A 17,292-nucleotide genomic window follows, 5' to 3' on the forward strand; every position below is an offset into this window, starting at 1 on the left:
GGCTATATCAAATGAAACATCCTTGAAAGAATCATACGGAAGCTCTCTCGGTACTAAGATTCCTGGAGGTGCTACTTCTTGTACTCCAAGCATAAAGTTGTACCAGACAGTACAACCAATCCCTAAGCTAATAAATATGATTAAGTGCCCATACATACCTATGTTATAAATTCTATTACTTTTTTATATGGGGTCCTGACGAGAACATCCAAGCAATGGTGCAACCCACCCTTGAACCTGGTATTTTCAAACAAATTTGGGGTTGAAAAACGTAACATTTTTGATAACCCGAGAGATTGAAAGACATACATTAACATTTTCTTCGCTGAATTGCTCATTATAAATTCATATATTTGGAAACAAGTATGCTCTGGAAAAAACAGAAATATAACGCCATAATAGCATCTTTAGCTGATTGAACTTTAAGTTGTTCAGAAATCAGACTTTCTTTTAAATCAGTAAGAGGGAAACTATTCACAGGTAGATTGTTAATAGGAAAACTATTAAGCAATTCATCCTTATTTACATGAGAATTCATATTATTTGTGGGGGAGTATAAGTCAAAGGCTGGATTGGCTTAGGAATTGGCCTTCACAAATTTAGACCTCTACGCTTAGAGAACGTATCTTTTTTTCCGAAAAGATAGCTTTCTGGCAGCATTCCACCATTACCTGTGTAATATATATATCATTTCTAGTGTGATTAACTCCCAGTCAAATAAAAATTTCATTTTTTCTTTTATCATCTATTTAAAGAGTAATACTCGGGATTTTCTCTCTGCTTATGCCCTTACTTTCTTTTTCAATAGGACTACTTGGATAACACAACTTCTCGCTAGGTAGGCTGACCAACAAGACAAATTCTCGATTCCGTAGGACAGATTATCGATAGGCTAACCTAAAGGACAAATTCTCGATTCGTAGCTACCTGATGACCAACTTTCTCGATTCCGTAGGAAAAATTATCGATTCCATAGGACATAAGAGTATATGAGGTGCCTTTACCCACATAAATACTAGACTCAACCCAGACCATGAGAGGAACAAGGCACAAAGCCATATTTCAGCCACCATTGAACCTCTACTTGTTACCAAGGTTGTAGAATTCGCTACTCGGTACCTGTTCGGCCGACTGTTGAGTAGCTAGTACTCGGGGAGTACTCGGATTCGGTAATTCATGTAGAAATTTTTTTAGGGAATTATATATGTCAAAATTATAAGTTGATTGGAATAAATAAGATACATGTGAATACACCAAAACTGAAAAACACACAATGGTCTAACATTGTGAATAATTACTGAAAGTTCAAGATATATATATATATATATATATATATATATATATATATATATATATATATATATATATATATAGTAATAATCACATGTGTGTGTGTTCAATAATAAATCATTAAGTATATTATACATATTAATCACTGAGTTGACCGAGTTTTACAACACTGTTCGCTTAAGTAAGGGGCCGATCGGGGGTATTCAAATTCTGTAACTTGCCTCGGTAAGGGGCTGAGGGAGTACTCGACGAGTTTTACAGCATTGCTTGTTACACATCATCACCAATCAACGTCATCAACACCTTTTTCTTGCAAATTGAAAAAGAAAGGGTAACGATGGAATTATGATAGGGCTTTCAAGGAGGGTGAGACACACAAAGGGGAGAGAAAAAAAAGAAAGGAATACATGTTCTTTGATTTCGACCTGCAACCAAGAAACACGAAGTTGATCCTATTTATATAAAGAGAAGGGAAATAGTTGATTCGTCGATTAAAGGGTGGGTCTCGATTTTCTTGAGGTGTATCTAGGATCGATTCAGAGTGAAGAGGAACCTTTTGCTACAGTCATGACCCAAAATAAAATACACGATTATACCAAAAAAACATGAGAGAGAGAGAGAGAGTATTTTTGTCGCTTTTTTAAATTTAAAGAAAATAAAAAAAATAAAAAATGGCAAAATAGTTATTTCAAGCCCTTTCAATTTTCCAAGGAACAAAAAATCAGAAAAAAAAATCAAATTAAAACCACAGGTGCAAATCCAATTGTTTTTGGATCAACATCATAAAAAAATAACAACCATGATTTTACAATTTTCCCATAAATTTATTTGATTTAACTCAATCCATTCAACATTGACATATAACTCAAGTTTAATGAAATACTATTAAACAAGTTAATAATAATCATTTGCTTATGAATTCAGTATTTGCTTACAATTTTAACAATTTTAATATGAGGTCTTAATACCAATTTACGAAAAAAGGTTTTACAAGTCGATTTTAGGTTAATATAAAACATAAATTAAGGTTAGTACCAATTTATGAAAGAAAATGTAAATTATACATACAAGTGATTTTAGGTTTAAATCTTATTATAAAGAATTAATTTTTAATAGTACCAAAATATACAATCTTTAATTCCATGCTAAATATTATTATATAGGATTTAATATAAAACATATACTATTAATAAATTAAAGTTCTTTTATTAAACAAAACAGAAATTAAACAGCTTAAGAAATTAATCTATAATTTCGGAAAGCTTTTAAAAATAAATAACCGTTGGAAATCCAAAGAGTCTGGTTTGGGATTCGCGCATTTATATCTCTACGTTCTTCAGTCGTTTCGCTTTCAACAGACGCAAATATAACCCAGCTCCCTCTTTCGCCGGATTTATAATTAAAACTCGAAACTCGAAAGGGTTGGGTCATTATACCGTTTGTTCTTCAGCCATTCCGCTACCCAAACCCCCCGGAGACCAATAGCGATCTCTGCAATTCCACTCCAAGGAGACCCAGACACCCTGATCCTTTACAGGTGACTCACAAAAATTGTCAAGATCGCTGTAAGTTTTCGATTTAAGGTTAATTGTTGTTTTTTATTCTTTTTTTGGGTTTCTACTTCTAGTATTACCCTTCTTATTCAGCTTTTCGATGGCAGGTTTTTCTGATGTGATAGGTTTAAGTAACTGCACCAGATAGATTCATTGCAACTTAGAAAAGAAGGAAACTACTGAGTGTGTCTCCGTGGTTTTTTTGGTCTTTTTGTTGGGTTCTTCGTCGTATTTTTTCTGTTTTTTTTCTTCTATAAAATCTTTTCTTGTTGGTTGTAAGAGAATGCCATTCATTCTGTCACTTTTCTTATGTCAGATCAACATGTTTTAGTCGAATCCTTTTTTTTGGCTATGTCATGGTTGTTGTTCATATTTGTTAAAAATTCAATATTGTGAAATCATCATTCTTTGATTCACATATGTTGAACTGTGACTATGCTACTGAAGGATCTGTTATGTTTATTAATTTATTTTCCCATAACAAAATTATACTTTCTAGAATTATGACTCTTATTAATGTTTAACAATTATATGTTTGTGTAGGTTATACAGAATCATTTAAAGTGGAATACAAAAAACAGATCCCAACATCAAAATATGAATGCTTGTATTTGGTAAGTCTTGGTAAGCCTAGCTTTTCGAAATTTTCACATACCTTTGTATAAAAAACAGCAGTGAATGTGAGGGGGTTATATATGTAACAAAAAATAAGTTTTCTTTTTATAATTTCTTGTTTATAGATTTAGTTTTTATACGTTTTATTTAGAAACAAACATGAAGGCAGGGGAAATCATAATGAACCAAGAATCACCTAGCAACCCCCTGTCAAGGTATAATAAAATATCCATGAGATTTATCAGGCTATTTTGTGTGATTTGGTCCTAAAAAACATATGAAAAATACTTAGTTGTAACATCTTGTATAAAATATTTTTGATGCTTAAATTCCTTTATTATCCTTAATTAGTAATGGATTGCTTGGATTTGCAGTTTTCATGGTTATGTTAATAGAACAATCAGAGCAGTCAACAGCTCCTAGCAATTTGGAAAAAATAGAAAAAAGCCAAAGGTCAATATATGGTCAAAGGTACAAAACCAAAATCCATTCTGCTGATTACTTAATAATTAATATGGATGCAAATTCTCTAATAGTGTAATAATGAAAAACGCGTTGGTAGATTAGTGTTCCATGAAGGGACCTATTCGTGAGCGATTGTCATTATTAAGACATTATATTTTTACCAATAGGACATTATATTTTTATGTTATTATTAAGACAATGCATTTTGATTATGGTTACCAGTTTACATTATTATATGTTATTTATTTTACTATTAGGAAATTTTCTTTGAAAATCGAACTGGTTGAGGCGTTATAATTTCTTATATAGCTTTATACTCTCAGTATCAAATCTATTAAGATATTGTACTTTCATCAATCAAAGCCAATGCAAGAGTTTTGTTGCATTTTGTAGGATAGAATTATGCACAACATTCAGCTAAAGAAGTTGATGAATGTGTACTCTGATAGACACAAGGAAACTCCTGATAAGGTAATTTTTTTTTTCATCATTTGACAAATGTAACTACTCATTTTTCTTTTTTTATTGTTTGATAGTCCCTTTGAAAAATAAAAAGGTGCAACACCACATCACCTTCTTTTTTTATTGTTTGATAGTCTCTATGTAAACCCCCTTGTTTTGCTCTACATTTGTCATAGAATTGCGTGCAGTTAATGCCCAATCTTGCAGCTTCGGATGCGGTGAAGTGTAATGGGACACAAAAGGTTTCTACTTTTTATTCACTTATGCTTTTTCTTTTCTTGGTTTGATAGTAAGGGAGATGTAGCAGTTTCCCATGAAAACCTGATTGCAAATGTTACTGTTGGAAGTCCTGAAATTAACTTCTATCCATTCGATGTGTAAGTGTCAGCAGTCTCAAATTGGTTTATAAAATGCCAATTGTTTCACCATTATTTTGTTCATCTGTGTTTTATAGCATCCTAATTTCATTTCTTTCTATTATAGTGTTGTACTTTCAACTAATTTCATATTACATTGTACTTTGAAAGTTTATCCAATTATGGCATCATACTTATAGCTACTTTTCTATTAGGACAATATACTTTTAGATGTCTATCCCTTTATAGCTTTATGCTTTCAACTTTTTTCTTAATAGGGCATTCATTGTGCTTTAAAATTCTAACCAATTATAGCATTGTAATTCCATTTTTTTTTTCTAATTTTGACCTTATACTTTGAATAATCTACCTATTCATAGCAATTTTACTTTCAATTTTTTGCTTGTTAAGACATTGTACTCTAACAAATTTAAGTAAGCAGTGTGTATATGTAGGGCATTGCTAAAACTGGGTAGAGTTTTAAAAGTAGAAGACTGAAATAAAATGATAGGAAAGTTGGATATTATATATAGAAAGCATGCCTTGATGTCTTAGCATATCCAACTGATTTTAGGAAAAAAAGTTGTTTATTCTTACATGTGATGTGTTAGCATATCCAACTGATTTTAGGAAAAACAGTAAACAGTTGTTTATTCTTCCCTTACTTTCTTTTCTCAATAAGTGCTGCACTGATAAAGTGCTACCTGGATAATGATGTCTTAAAGTTCTACTTGATAAAAAATGCTTTCATATTGTGAAATTCATAATTAAGAAAAGCTACTTTTAATAAAAAGTAATTAGGCTTTAGTCTCATATAAATGTTACTTTATCATGACAAAATTGTTTTTTTTTTTTTTATTTATTTTCGCAGTTTGATAAATTATGGCTCAAGCATCCTTTGGAGGTTGAAGAGGAACACACATATGTTTTTAATTTTTTTTGGGTAAATTTCAGGAAATAGCAACATGCCTCATTCTTTTTTTTACCAATATAGGAAATATGCTTTATTTTTACTGACAATAGCAATGTGTAACCCATATTACGATACTTACAATTCTGCACTCATTATGGCAATATTCTTATCTCTTTACGAATAATGGCAATATGCTAATATTGCTTTTATTGGGTAACAATATAAGCACATTGCTATATAAGTTCTACAGTGGTCAAACATTTTGGATTATGAAGGCCTGGTCATGGATCCAAATGCTTTAAAAAATAGAATTATTCTATGGGGAGGTAGAATACAGCTTTTAAAAAGAGGTTTTTTTTTTAGTTTGGTACAATTTACACTTTTACCTTTTTGGCTAATTTTAACAAAATCTGTTAATGACATGTAAATCCAGGTTTGGAAATTTTAATTGGGATCTTATTCATACGATTCGACATATGCAGAGAGGAAGGGTTTGATCAAGAAAGATGTGGTATGAAAAGGACCATACGATTTAAATTATTTAAAATGTTTGTTTTTTCCTTTAAAAAAAATTTAAGTATTTTTTTTAAAGCTAAGGATTGACAGTCATTGTTGTTCCATGAGGGTGATGATAATCCAAACATTCGCCTTTTGCATTTATTAAGTTTTGGGTTTTGATTGAGTGTGGTTTGGTTTTTATGATTTATGAGTAAGGACTAAGGAGATTGAGAAGATTAAGATAAGTGGAAAAAATCATTATACTTGAAAGTAATCATTCTTTTTTATAATTATTTTTTTAAGAAGGTTGGTGCCAGGGATGAACCTTGCGACAAAACTAAACTTAATTGTTACTTTTTTTTGTGTTTTTAATCATACACACAATATTTTGCTAATATTTGAAATAAACATTTTTTTTTCTCACAAGGGTATTTTGCTCATATAACAAAAATAGAAGAATGTAACTGAAACTCTTCCACCGGCCCCTATGAATGGTTCAAGTCCATCAAATATGAAATTCGAAGGAATTTGACAGAATTGAATTCAGTCCAAATTTTCAACCAAATGATTGCTTGAATGACTTCTATTTCTACCCTCACAAACGACAATACTAATAAAAAGTTATTACATGGTTTCAGCAAAGTAGAATGCTATGAGGCAAAAAGGTTTTTGTGGGAGGAGTTGAGCACCTTCATCTATACGGAAGCCAAGGTAAAAAACCAAGCTATACTTTGTTAATTGCTTAATAATATACATGCAAAAGTGGTCTATGTTATAGCTTTGTTGCAAGGTTTGTCCCTGGTATTGATGTTCTTACAAATTGTCTATGAAGTCCAAAACCCAAAAATTAAACTAAACCTAAAACAAAATTAAGATCCAGGGTACCAATATTTTCATAATCAAACAACATTGTAATTTTATTATTTTACCGTACCTAGAAAGACTAAACATGTTTTCGTATTAGTTAATTATTTTTTCATATATTGCATTATAAAATTTACCATTAAGACTCTGTATTGTGCAAAATAATCACTTTGACATTTCAGTTGCTGAGAATTTCTTCTGATAGTGGTATGATGTGATGGGTAATCATTTCTTGTTGAGTGCATTGATAAGATTCTTTACTGAAATGATGCTACAACCTTCTAGCTTATGAGCTAATAATGACTTTCTCTTCCATCAGCAACTTGGGTTAAGCTAAGCTTGTATCATTTTTAAAACTTATTACTCAGGTAACTTCAAATCCTTTTGTTGAATCACAATTTAGTGTCTGAATGTTCGCTAACTTTATCTCTTTATTATACCTAAACACCTCTAGTAACATGAGTTTAGGTAATCTTTCATGATTTCTGGCATTTGATTACTGATTTATTTGCATATGAATTGGTGCTTTTCAGGGTAGTAACAACCATCACCATTTTCGTCCACCAAAACCAGATAATGTTGCTACAATATGTTATACAACTGGGACACGAAAGGTTTCTAAATTTTATTCACTTATGCTTTTTCTTTACAAGTATACCAAAGTTGAATTTTTTCTTTCTTCTTATTCTTTTCCCTACATAGTAAGGGGGATGTAGCAGTTTCCTATGAAAACCTGATTGCAAATGTTGCTGTTGGAAGTCTTGAAATTAACTTCTATCCATTGGATGTGTAAGTATCAGCAGTCTCAAATTGGTTTATAAAATGCCAATTGTTTCACCATTATTTTGTTCTAATGCTGCCTATGCTCATTTCAGTTATGCATATCTTATCCTTCTATGGCACACATCAGATATATAAAAGGTCCAACCAGATCGTATTGATGTGTACTTTGGTGCCTCATTTGGAAATATCAAGGAGTAAGAAACTTCAAGTTAAGGTTCTTTTTCCAAATTAAGTTTGACTTTTTAGGGGACTTGAAATGCTCTAATTTGGCAGATTTTTCAAACTATAATGCTATATTAGGATAAAAAATGAAAGTAGATTGCTATTTCTTGCATTTAAAGCAATATTGATGTATATTATCCGTGTTTCAAAAGTAATTCAGAAGACGATCATTAGTCAGAGTTTTTGATGGTCATGGTCAAATACTCAAAGTCAAAATCATGGTCAAAATGGAAGGAGGAGAAACAATTGATCCAGTGTCCTCTCAAAATGCCCTCTGTAGTTCCCAATAAAGTCCCTGAGGGTACCTCTTGAGGTCATTCATTATTAAAAGTAAATTTCATTTATTTTTTCAAAAATAATTAGGCTTTGTCTTAATGAAAAAGTTATTATTTTTCATTTATTTATTATCACTGGTATGGGAAAGCAATGGCAGCATCCTTTGATAAAGAAATGTTAATCAATCTTTTTTTTTTTCTTTTAAACATTAAAAAAAATGTTATCAGTCATTTGGTAAACATGAAGACCCCTGGGATTCTTCGGTTGTCAATGCAGATTAAAGAGAAGCTGAAAGAAGTTGATCAAAATGGTAAATTTTTTTGGTAGCAATTAACAAATTTAGATAGTACAAAATGCAACTTCATAATTTTAACTAGACAATAGTACAATTCCATTATAATGTTTGGCATGCCATAAAATATTACATGCATTAAAATGGAACAAATTAACCCCATAGGAACCAAATTCATTTTATTTCTAGTGAAAAAATGAAAATAAGAATTTAATATTGGTTTCGAAGTGAAAAAATAAAAATAAGAATTCAATATTGGTTTATTCTTGAATCTGTACTTTAAATCTATTACTACATCTGATGTGTTAGCATATCCAGCTGATTTGAGGAAAAAAAAGTTTATATCAGGTTGTTTATTGTTCCTTATATAAGGCACATTACCCTTCTTTTCTTTTTTCAATAAGTGTTGCACTGGTAAAGTGCTACCTGGATAATGATGCCTTAAAGTTCCTGAAATTTGTGTCTATATCTGTCCTACTTGATAAAAAATGCTTTCATATGGTGTATAATTCAATCAATCTATTTTTTTACGTTAAAATTTCACTTAAATTAAAAGTTATTGATTTGAAATTCATTATTAAGAAAAGGAGTAAATTACGCGAATGGTCCCTGTGGTTTAGTGTAAATTACACGCTTGGTCCCTAACTTATTTTTCTAACTCGGACTGTCCTCAACTTTTAATTATGTAACCCGCCTGGTCCCTATTCTCACATTCCGTCAATTGTTTCCGTTAGACACCCCACGTGCCTTGCACGTTGGGGGTATAAAAGTTTTTTCACATATCCAATGTTATACCGCTAAGAAAAAAAAGGACGTATCGTTGATCAACGTGATCAGACACAAGCTTCACAGACAAAACCTTTGAAAACCCTTTGAAAACCCTTGAAAACCCTTGATCGAAAGAACCCTACATTTGAAAACGACGATGGCGCCTTGGAGGATACGTGCTACCATGGACGAGATTGACGTTGCTCGTAGATATGGTAAGTGTTTACTCCCTCAATCAGTTAGTAACTTAAAAAGAAAAATGTGACTAACCAATCTTTCCGTGAATATACAGCCGGACATCCGACGATATTCTCTGTCCGATTACACCATGGTGGACAGTTTACAAAGTTCCCTGGAAGAAAATACATCAAAGGCAAGCAAAATTATGTTGATTTACTAGACATTGACACCTTTTCCATTCATGACATTGACGAGATTATGGAGGAACTTGGGCATATTGATTCAGACGAAACACTACTCTATTATCATTTCCTGAGACCATTTGGCGATTTGGATTTTGGGTTATTTGCTTTGGGTTCAGATCAGGATGTTCATCATCTGGGTACGTATGTTGCTAACCATAAGCTAATAGATGTATATATTGAGCATGGGAAAACAAATTTACATACTTATTCTATGTCCCCCAACCCTAGTAAGGTTAAAATTGTTGAAATTAAAGAGCCACCAGCTTGCTCCAAACAATTGTTTTTGGAGTGGAATGACTCTCCAATTGAGCATGAGAGTGTTCCAGACCTAACAGAAGTTGAGAATGATAGTCATTTGGACAAAGAACCATCTTTGGTCGACCATATTGAATTTGAAATGAATGTAGAGAATGACGATGATTATGATGGTAGTGGATACAACAATGGCAGTGGAAATGATGAGTTTGATGATGATAGTGAGAGTGAAGATAGTGATTTTTTTATTGATGAGGACAATCTCATACACGATGTTGATGTGGACATGAAAGATTTCCATATGAACATTGACAAGGATGTAGAATGGTTGGAGGTTCTTCTGAAAGTAATGTACCTGAAGATACACAACAAGGTGACTTAGAAGTGATCAACACAGAGGTTTTGTTGTCTGGGTCTTCATCAGATGAGGCAAATGATGGTAAGCGAAGGAAAACTATTAGGGCCATACAGAGGGCTTATGAAAATGATGCAGCTTTGGTTAGTGAGCCCTTCTACATTTTTCAAACTTTCAGTTCATCTAAGGACTTTAAGACACAAGTGAAACTACATTCCATAAGGACAAGAAGGGAAATACAATTAGAGAAAAATGATAAGAATAGGGTTAGGTTTGTGTGTAAGGGCACTATACCAAATCTTGCTACTAATGAAGAAGAGAAATGCCCATGGGTTATATATTGTAGTAAGTGGAAGCGTGACATAGATTGGATGGTTAAGACATACACGAAGGAGCATCGATGTCTACAAACAAGGAAAGTCAAAGCATGTGACTATAAGTTCCTTTCAGAGCATATAGTACAAGTTATTGAGACAAACCCAAAGATTCCTATTAGGGCTTTACGAGAGCAACTCCAACGTGAGTACCAGATGGACATTTTGCATATGAAAACTTTTAGGGCAAAGCAGCAAGCTTTAAAGCATGTTCAAGGAGATTATGTCAGCCAATACAGGTTGTTAAGGGACTATGTTTTAGAGGTACAAGCACGTAACCCAGATACTACGGTTAAAATTGATGTTGAAAGTGAAGCGAATCCAACTGTTGAGACAAGAACATTCAGGCGTATCTATGTTTGCATTGGAGCTTTGAAGCGAGGTTTTGCAGCGGGAAGAAGGGACTTTCTTGGACTTGATGGAGCCTTCGTGAAAGGTCCATATCCCGGCCAAGTTTTGTCTGCTGTGGTAAGATCTTCTTATTTCTTTTTGTATTGTATGTTCTTTATTTTTAGTGTTAACTGACCAATGTTTTCTGGTAATTTATGTTTCTTATCAAAGGCATTGGATGGTAATAATGGGATATATCCTTTAGCTATGCTGTGGTTGAATCAGAAACATTGAATTCTTGGACTTGGTTTTTAAGTAATTTGGGTGATGACTTAGGTTTGGGAACAAATTCTAATTTCACGTTTATGAGTGACAGACAAAAGGTATTGGAACCTATCCAAACTAGGTTTTATAGTTTTATACTATTGATGCAGTTATACTAACATACAAACATGTTACTATTGCTAGGGTTTGTTGTCTGCGATTGCAACACTATTTCTATGTGCAGAGCATCGCTATTGTCTTCGTCACATACACGACAACATGAAAAAGAATTGGAGGGGAAAGGTGTTTATGAGTGGCTGAAACGAATACCTCCTCAAAGTTTAACAATGATGCTTATGAAAAACTAAAGAAGCTTAACAATGATGCTTATGAGTGGCTGAAACGAATACCTCCTTAAAGTTGGGCTCACTCCCACTTTACTGGTATAATGATGCTTTTGGGAATGTGCCACGACCTCTAATGTACAACACTTTCATCATGCAATGGAAAAACTAAAGAACCTTAACAATGATGCTTATGAGTGGCTGAAACGAATACCTCCTCAAAGTTGGGCTCGCTCCCACTTTACTGGTATAATGACTTTCGATCTCTACTTAATAATTTTAAAAGAAGGTAAATTGAATACTGACATAGAAGTTGTTTATGTTCAGGGAGAGCACATTGTGATGCTCTAACTAATAACCTGTGTGAAGCATTCAACAGCAAGATAGAAGATGGTCGTGATGCACCAATTATTAACTGCATTGATGCACCAGAGAGTACATTATGAAGAAGATAGTCAAAGTTGACAAGGAAATTTAGAAAGTTGTAGGTCCTTTGACTCCTACAGCTACAACAATATTGGATAAGATAAAGAGTAAGGCAGAACAGTATGTTGCAACATTTTGTGGTGCTGGAAAATATCAAGTTGCTGGACCATGGCAAGATCAGTGTATTGTGGATGTAGGTCAACAAAGTTGCACGTGCAAAAGGTGGGAATTAACAGGAATTCCGTGCAAACATGGTGTGGCTGCTATTTGGGACATGGGGAGGAATGACAAAGATGTGGGAATCCCAGAATCATTTGTGCATCCATGTTACTGGTTATCAAGCTGGAAAAAGATGTATTCTTTTAAGGTTAGCCCAATCAATGGAAGGTCCATGTGGGAGAAGTCAGCTATACCAACAACTCTGTTGCCTCCAAAACATCGTGTTCCCATAGGAAGACCAAAGAAGAAGAGAACAATATCAATTGTGGAAAAGGAGGACTTTGTTAGAGGAAACACAGCATCGAGGGCCCATAGATCAGTAACATGTATGAAGTGTAACAATGTTGGTCACAATGCAAGAACCTGCAAAGGGCAAAGACCAATTGTTGGTGGGGGTGGTGGACAATCACAAGTCAAAGGAAAAGGGAAAGGGAAGGCAACCACTTGATGGTTTGTAATAGGGCTAGTCTTTTGTTACTTTAAATATGAATGGATTGTGTTATGTTACTGCTTGTAATAGGGCTAATATTTTGGTACATTATTTATGAATAGTTTGTAATAGGGGCAGTATTTTGATACTTGTTTTAGCCAATATGTTGGCACTTTTGGATGAACTAGTTTGTCACCCTCATTGCCCTGTAATAGCTTGGTACTAATTAATGGAATGTTTTCTTCTTATGATACACCATTGGGTAGATAATAATTTGGTTTATATTGATTTTTACATTTATATTTTCCATAATAGTTTGGTACTAAATTAGATTGTTATATTTTGCTTATGATGTCACCCTCATTGCCCTGTTATAGTTTGGTACTAATTAATGGTCAATATGCTGCTTATACATCATTTTAAAACATAATCAATACAACACTGCTACAACCATTACAGTACATTTGCATTACAATACATAGACAACCTAACCAATACATAAACACCATTTTCATTGATCTTAAAAATCTTAACCATCTGCATTACAATACATACACAACTTAACCATTACAGAAAAGGATACCTTCACATTCACTGCTACAACCTAACCATTACAAATAATGATACCATCACATATATTGGTACAACCTAACCATTACAGAAGACTTTACCATTACAATAACAACTCATCCCCACCTTACAACTTGTAAAGAAGTATCACCAAGAACAATACCCAACTAATAAATAAACATATTTTCAAGAAAAGATTTTCATTTTTCAGCTTCTTGTTCAACCTCACAAGCCAGGAGATTGTCAATCTGTCACCATGATCCTTTTCATCATCATCTACCCAAGCAATAAATCCTTTACGTGGTTCCTGTCAATTTCAAAAGCCACGGTTACAATACCTATAATCGCATACAGTGATATCCCCATCTAGGGTTACGATTACAAAATTCTCAACTACAACATACCTTAATTGGACATGCGTAAAAGGGTCTTCCTGGATTATTGTTAGTAGTTGAAGTCCGAATTACAGCAGCACGCCCACAATCGCATTGAACCATCCTTGATTTGAAGGAGATTAGGTGTAACCGCTTCAAACGATGGAGGATTGAAAGAAACTCTAAATTAGGTTCGATCCTGATGAAAAATTAGTATTTGAAGATCATTGGAAATGTGAAAAGACTTTTTATACCCCCAACGTGCAAGGCACGTGGGGTGTCTAACGGAAACAATTGACGGAATGTGAGAATAGGGACTAAGCGGGTTACATAATTAAAAGTTGAGGACAGTCCGAGTTAGAAAAATAAGTTAGGGACCAAGCGTGTAATTTACACTAAAACACAGGGACCATTCGCGTAATTTACTCTAAGAAAAGCTACTTTTAATAAAAAGTAATTAAGCTTTTCTCTAATATAATTGTTACTCTTTCATGACAAAATTGTTTTTCATTTATTTTAGCAGTTTGATAAATTATCGCTAAAGCATCCTTTGGTGGTTGAAGAGGAACACACATTTGGTTTTAATTTTTTTTTTGGTAAATTTCAGAAAATATCAACATGCCTCATTCTTTTTTTACCAATATAGGAAATATACTTTATTTTTACTGACGATAGCAATGGGTAACCCATAATACCATACTTAAAAATCTGCACTCATTATGGCAATATTCTTATATCTCTTTATTAATAATAGCAGATTTTTGCTATATATGTTATACAGTGGTCAAATGTTTTGAATTATGAAGGCCTAATCATGGATCCAAATACTTCATAAAAGAAACCATTCTATGGGGAGGTGGAATACAGCTTTCCAAAAGAGGTCTTTATAGTTTAGTACAATTTACACTTTTACCCTTTTGGCTAATTTTAAATAAATCTGTTAATGACATGTAATTCCAGGTTTGGGAATTTTTATTGTGATCTTATTCATACGATTTAACATATGCACAGAGGCGGTATATTGTCTCAGTTAAAACATCAGAAAAACCAATGGCAGGTGATGACTAATTTGCCCTTCAATGTCTTTCACCCAATATATTATATTTATTGCAATTTCATCTTGTAGAGTATTTCCCCCCGGAAAAGGCTAAAAGGTTTACAAAATTTGGAGAAAAGAAGGGTTTGATCAAGAAAGATGTGGTATGAAAAGGACCATACGATTCAAATTATTAAAAATGCTTGTTTTTTTTCTTTAAAAAAAATTTAAGTATTTTTTTTAACGCTAAGGATTGACAGGTCATTGTCGTTCCATGAGGGTGATGATAATCCAAACATTCGCCTTTTGCATGATTTATTGTTGGCTTACTCTCTTCAACAACTTTGATCTTGGTTATTGTCAGGTAACATATATGTCCCTATTATTTATAGAGTAAATTACAATTTTGTCCTTGTGGTATTTCAAAAGTTATGGTTTTCATCTAGTTGTTTCATTTGTTGCACAGGTGGTCTACAAAGTATAGCTTTGTTATAAGGTTAGTCCCTAACGTTGATGGTGTTACAAATTGTCCATGAAGTCCAAGTAAAATTACTATTTTGCCTCTATCTCTTTCTCCTTCATCACCTAACCATAATAAAATTCCTCAATCTCCACCTTAAAACCAAAAATTAAACTAAAACTAAAACAAAATGAAGATCCGGGGTACCAACAAATTGCAAAAAAAAACATGAGCATCAAAATAGAAAGATTTTGAAGTTAGATTTTTTAGATCTTGATTTTGGTTTAAGTTTTGGGTTTTGATTGAGTGTGGTTTGGTTTTTATGATTTATGTGTAAGGAGATTTGAAATAAACAGTTTTTTTCCGCAAAGGACAGTGATCTCCTCCTCTCACTAATAATGTTGTTCATCAATCATGAAAGATAAATCATAAGCTTTCTGGTGTTTTCTTACTTTAATGGAAAGATCAAGTCCAAAGATCCATCTGTGATAAAAAAAGGCATGCACTCTCAACTCTTTGCATCATCAAAGGTCCTCCCTCTATCTCACTATAGAACAAGGGTATTTTCGTCGTTTAATAAAATAGGAAGAATGTAACTGAAATCCTTCCACCGGCCCCTATGAATGGTTCAAATCCATCAAATATCACATTCGAAGGAATTTGACAGAGTTGAATCCGGTCCAAATTTTTAACCAAATGCACCATTGAATGGAATATTGAATTCCAATTCCACCGGAATCAACAATTCTAATTCATAGCTGCGATTTTCAAAAATGATACTTCAAGAAATCCGACAGAACTGAATTCTGTCTTAATTGTCAATCAAACATGTCTTGATAAGGAATCTTGAATTCCAATTCTGTTGGAATCCGCGATTCCTTTTCTTAGCTGGTGGAACTACTCAACAACTTATTTTAGTTGTTACAACTTGTATAAAATCTTTTTGATGCTTAAATTCCTGTATCATCCTTAATTAGTAATGGATCACTTGGAATTGCAGTTTTCAGATGAAAATAAGGATGAAACTAATATCTTTTTCAAGATTAGAATTATCAAGTTTGTAGGGCTACCTTGGTTTTTTGCTGACATAAGTATATGAAGATTGTAAAGTTGCATAACCAATCCGAATTTATGTTGTTTTTACATGTATCAATCATTATCATCTGACACATCTTATTTTCATGGTTATGTTAATAGGACAACCAAAGCAGTCAAGAGCTCCTAGCAATTTGGAAAAAAAAAGCCAGTGGTCACTAAATTGTCAAAGGTACAAAACCAAACTCTACTTACTTAATAATTAATATGGATGCAAATTGTCTAATAGTGTAATAATGAAAAAAGCGTTGCTATATTAGTGTCCCATGAAGGGACCTATCTGTGAGTGATTGTCATTTTAATTTTTCCCATTAGGACATTTTAATTTTACGTTCTTATTAAGACAATGCACTTTGATTATGGTTACCAGTTTAAATTATTATATATTATTTATTTTGCTATTAGAAAATTTTCTTTGAAAATCGAACCGGTTGTGGCATTATAATTTCATATATAGCATTATACTTTCAGTATCAAATCTATTAAGATAATATACTTTTTGTCTTAAGTCATTTCATTTTGAAAATCTACACTTGATTACCTTTTTCCCCTATTTAGATATTGTTCTTTGATAAATGGTTTATGAAGACATTGCAGTTCAAAAGTTATAAATTTACAATTTAACCTGTTAAATTATAATTTTTTTTCCTTCTAAGATATTGTACTTTGATATTACTTTGAAAATCTAAAGATTTTTGATATTGGTTACTGTCTATAGGATTTTACTTTCAATTTTTTTTCCTATTACGGCATTGTACATTGAAAACTTGTTTGATTTTTGTTACAAATAGCATTTTATTTTAAGCTTTTCTTGTTAAAACATTATGCTTTGAAAAACCTACCTAATAGTAGCACTACAACTTTCAGTTATAGCATTATGCTTTCAATGTCCCTATTTTTTTAATGTTTTTTTTTTCAGGTATGACATTGTATGATTAAATTCTTATGGATTATAGTTTTATACTCTCTCATATAGCA

General features: G+C 32.7%; 1 protein-coding gene across 5 annotated transcripts; it reads left to right on the forward strand.

Moving 5' to 3' along the window:
• Positions 1-2,599: 2,599 nt before the first annotated feature.
• On the forward strand, positions 2,600-13,025 carry LOC111878781 (uncharacterized). Of its 5 annotated transcripts, none has more exons than XM_052763745.1 (17): positions 2,600-2,855; positions 2,951-3,457; positions 3,833-3,929; positions 4,317-4,394; positions 4,562-4,627; positions 5,613-5,980; positions 6,088-6,165; positions 6,791-6,863; positions 7,336-7,384; positions 7,550-7,630; positions 7,719-7,805; positions 7,892-8,351; positions 8,525-9,572; positions 9,650-11,234; positions 11,328-11,479; positions 11,565-11,951; positions 12,032-13,025. In XM_052763745.1, exons 14-15 carry the CDS (start codon positions 10,362-10,364, stop codon positions 11,388-11,390), a joined length of 936 nt encoding a protein of 311 aa, XP_052619705.1. In that variant the 5' UTR covers positions 2,600-2,855; positions 2,951-3,457; positions 3,833-3,929; positions 4,317-4,394; positions 4,562-4,627; positions 5,613-5,980; positions 6,088-6,165; positions 6,791-6,863; positions 7,336-7,384; positions 7,550-7,630; positions 7,719-7,805; positions 7,892-8,351; positions 8,525-9,572; positions 9,650-10,361; the 3' UTR covers positions 11,391-11,479; positions 11,565-11,951; positions 12,032-13,025. The 5 variants fall into 5 exon arrangements, with proteins under 5 accessions (XP_052619705.1, XP_042751445.2, XP_052619706.1 ...); XM_042895511.2 differs by having other exon boundaries at positions 2,951-3,026; positions 3,387-3,457; positions 7,892-9,572; XM_052763746.1 differs by having other exon boundaries at positions 5,613-5,684; positions 7,892-9,572.
• Positions 13,026-17,292: the final 4,267 nt, after the last annotated feature.

Source organism: Lactuca sativa, chromosome 5 (assembly GCF_002870075.4).
Source record: "Lactuca sativa cultivar Salinas chromosome 5, Lsat_Salinas_v11, whole genome shotgun sequence".
NCBI classification, from domain to species: Eukaryota; Viridiplantae; Streptophyta; class Magnoliopsida; order Asterales; family Asteraceae; genus Lactuca; species Lactuca sativa.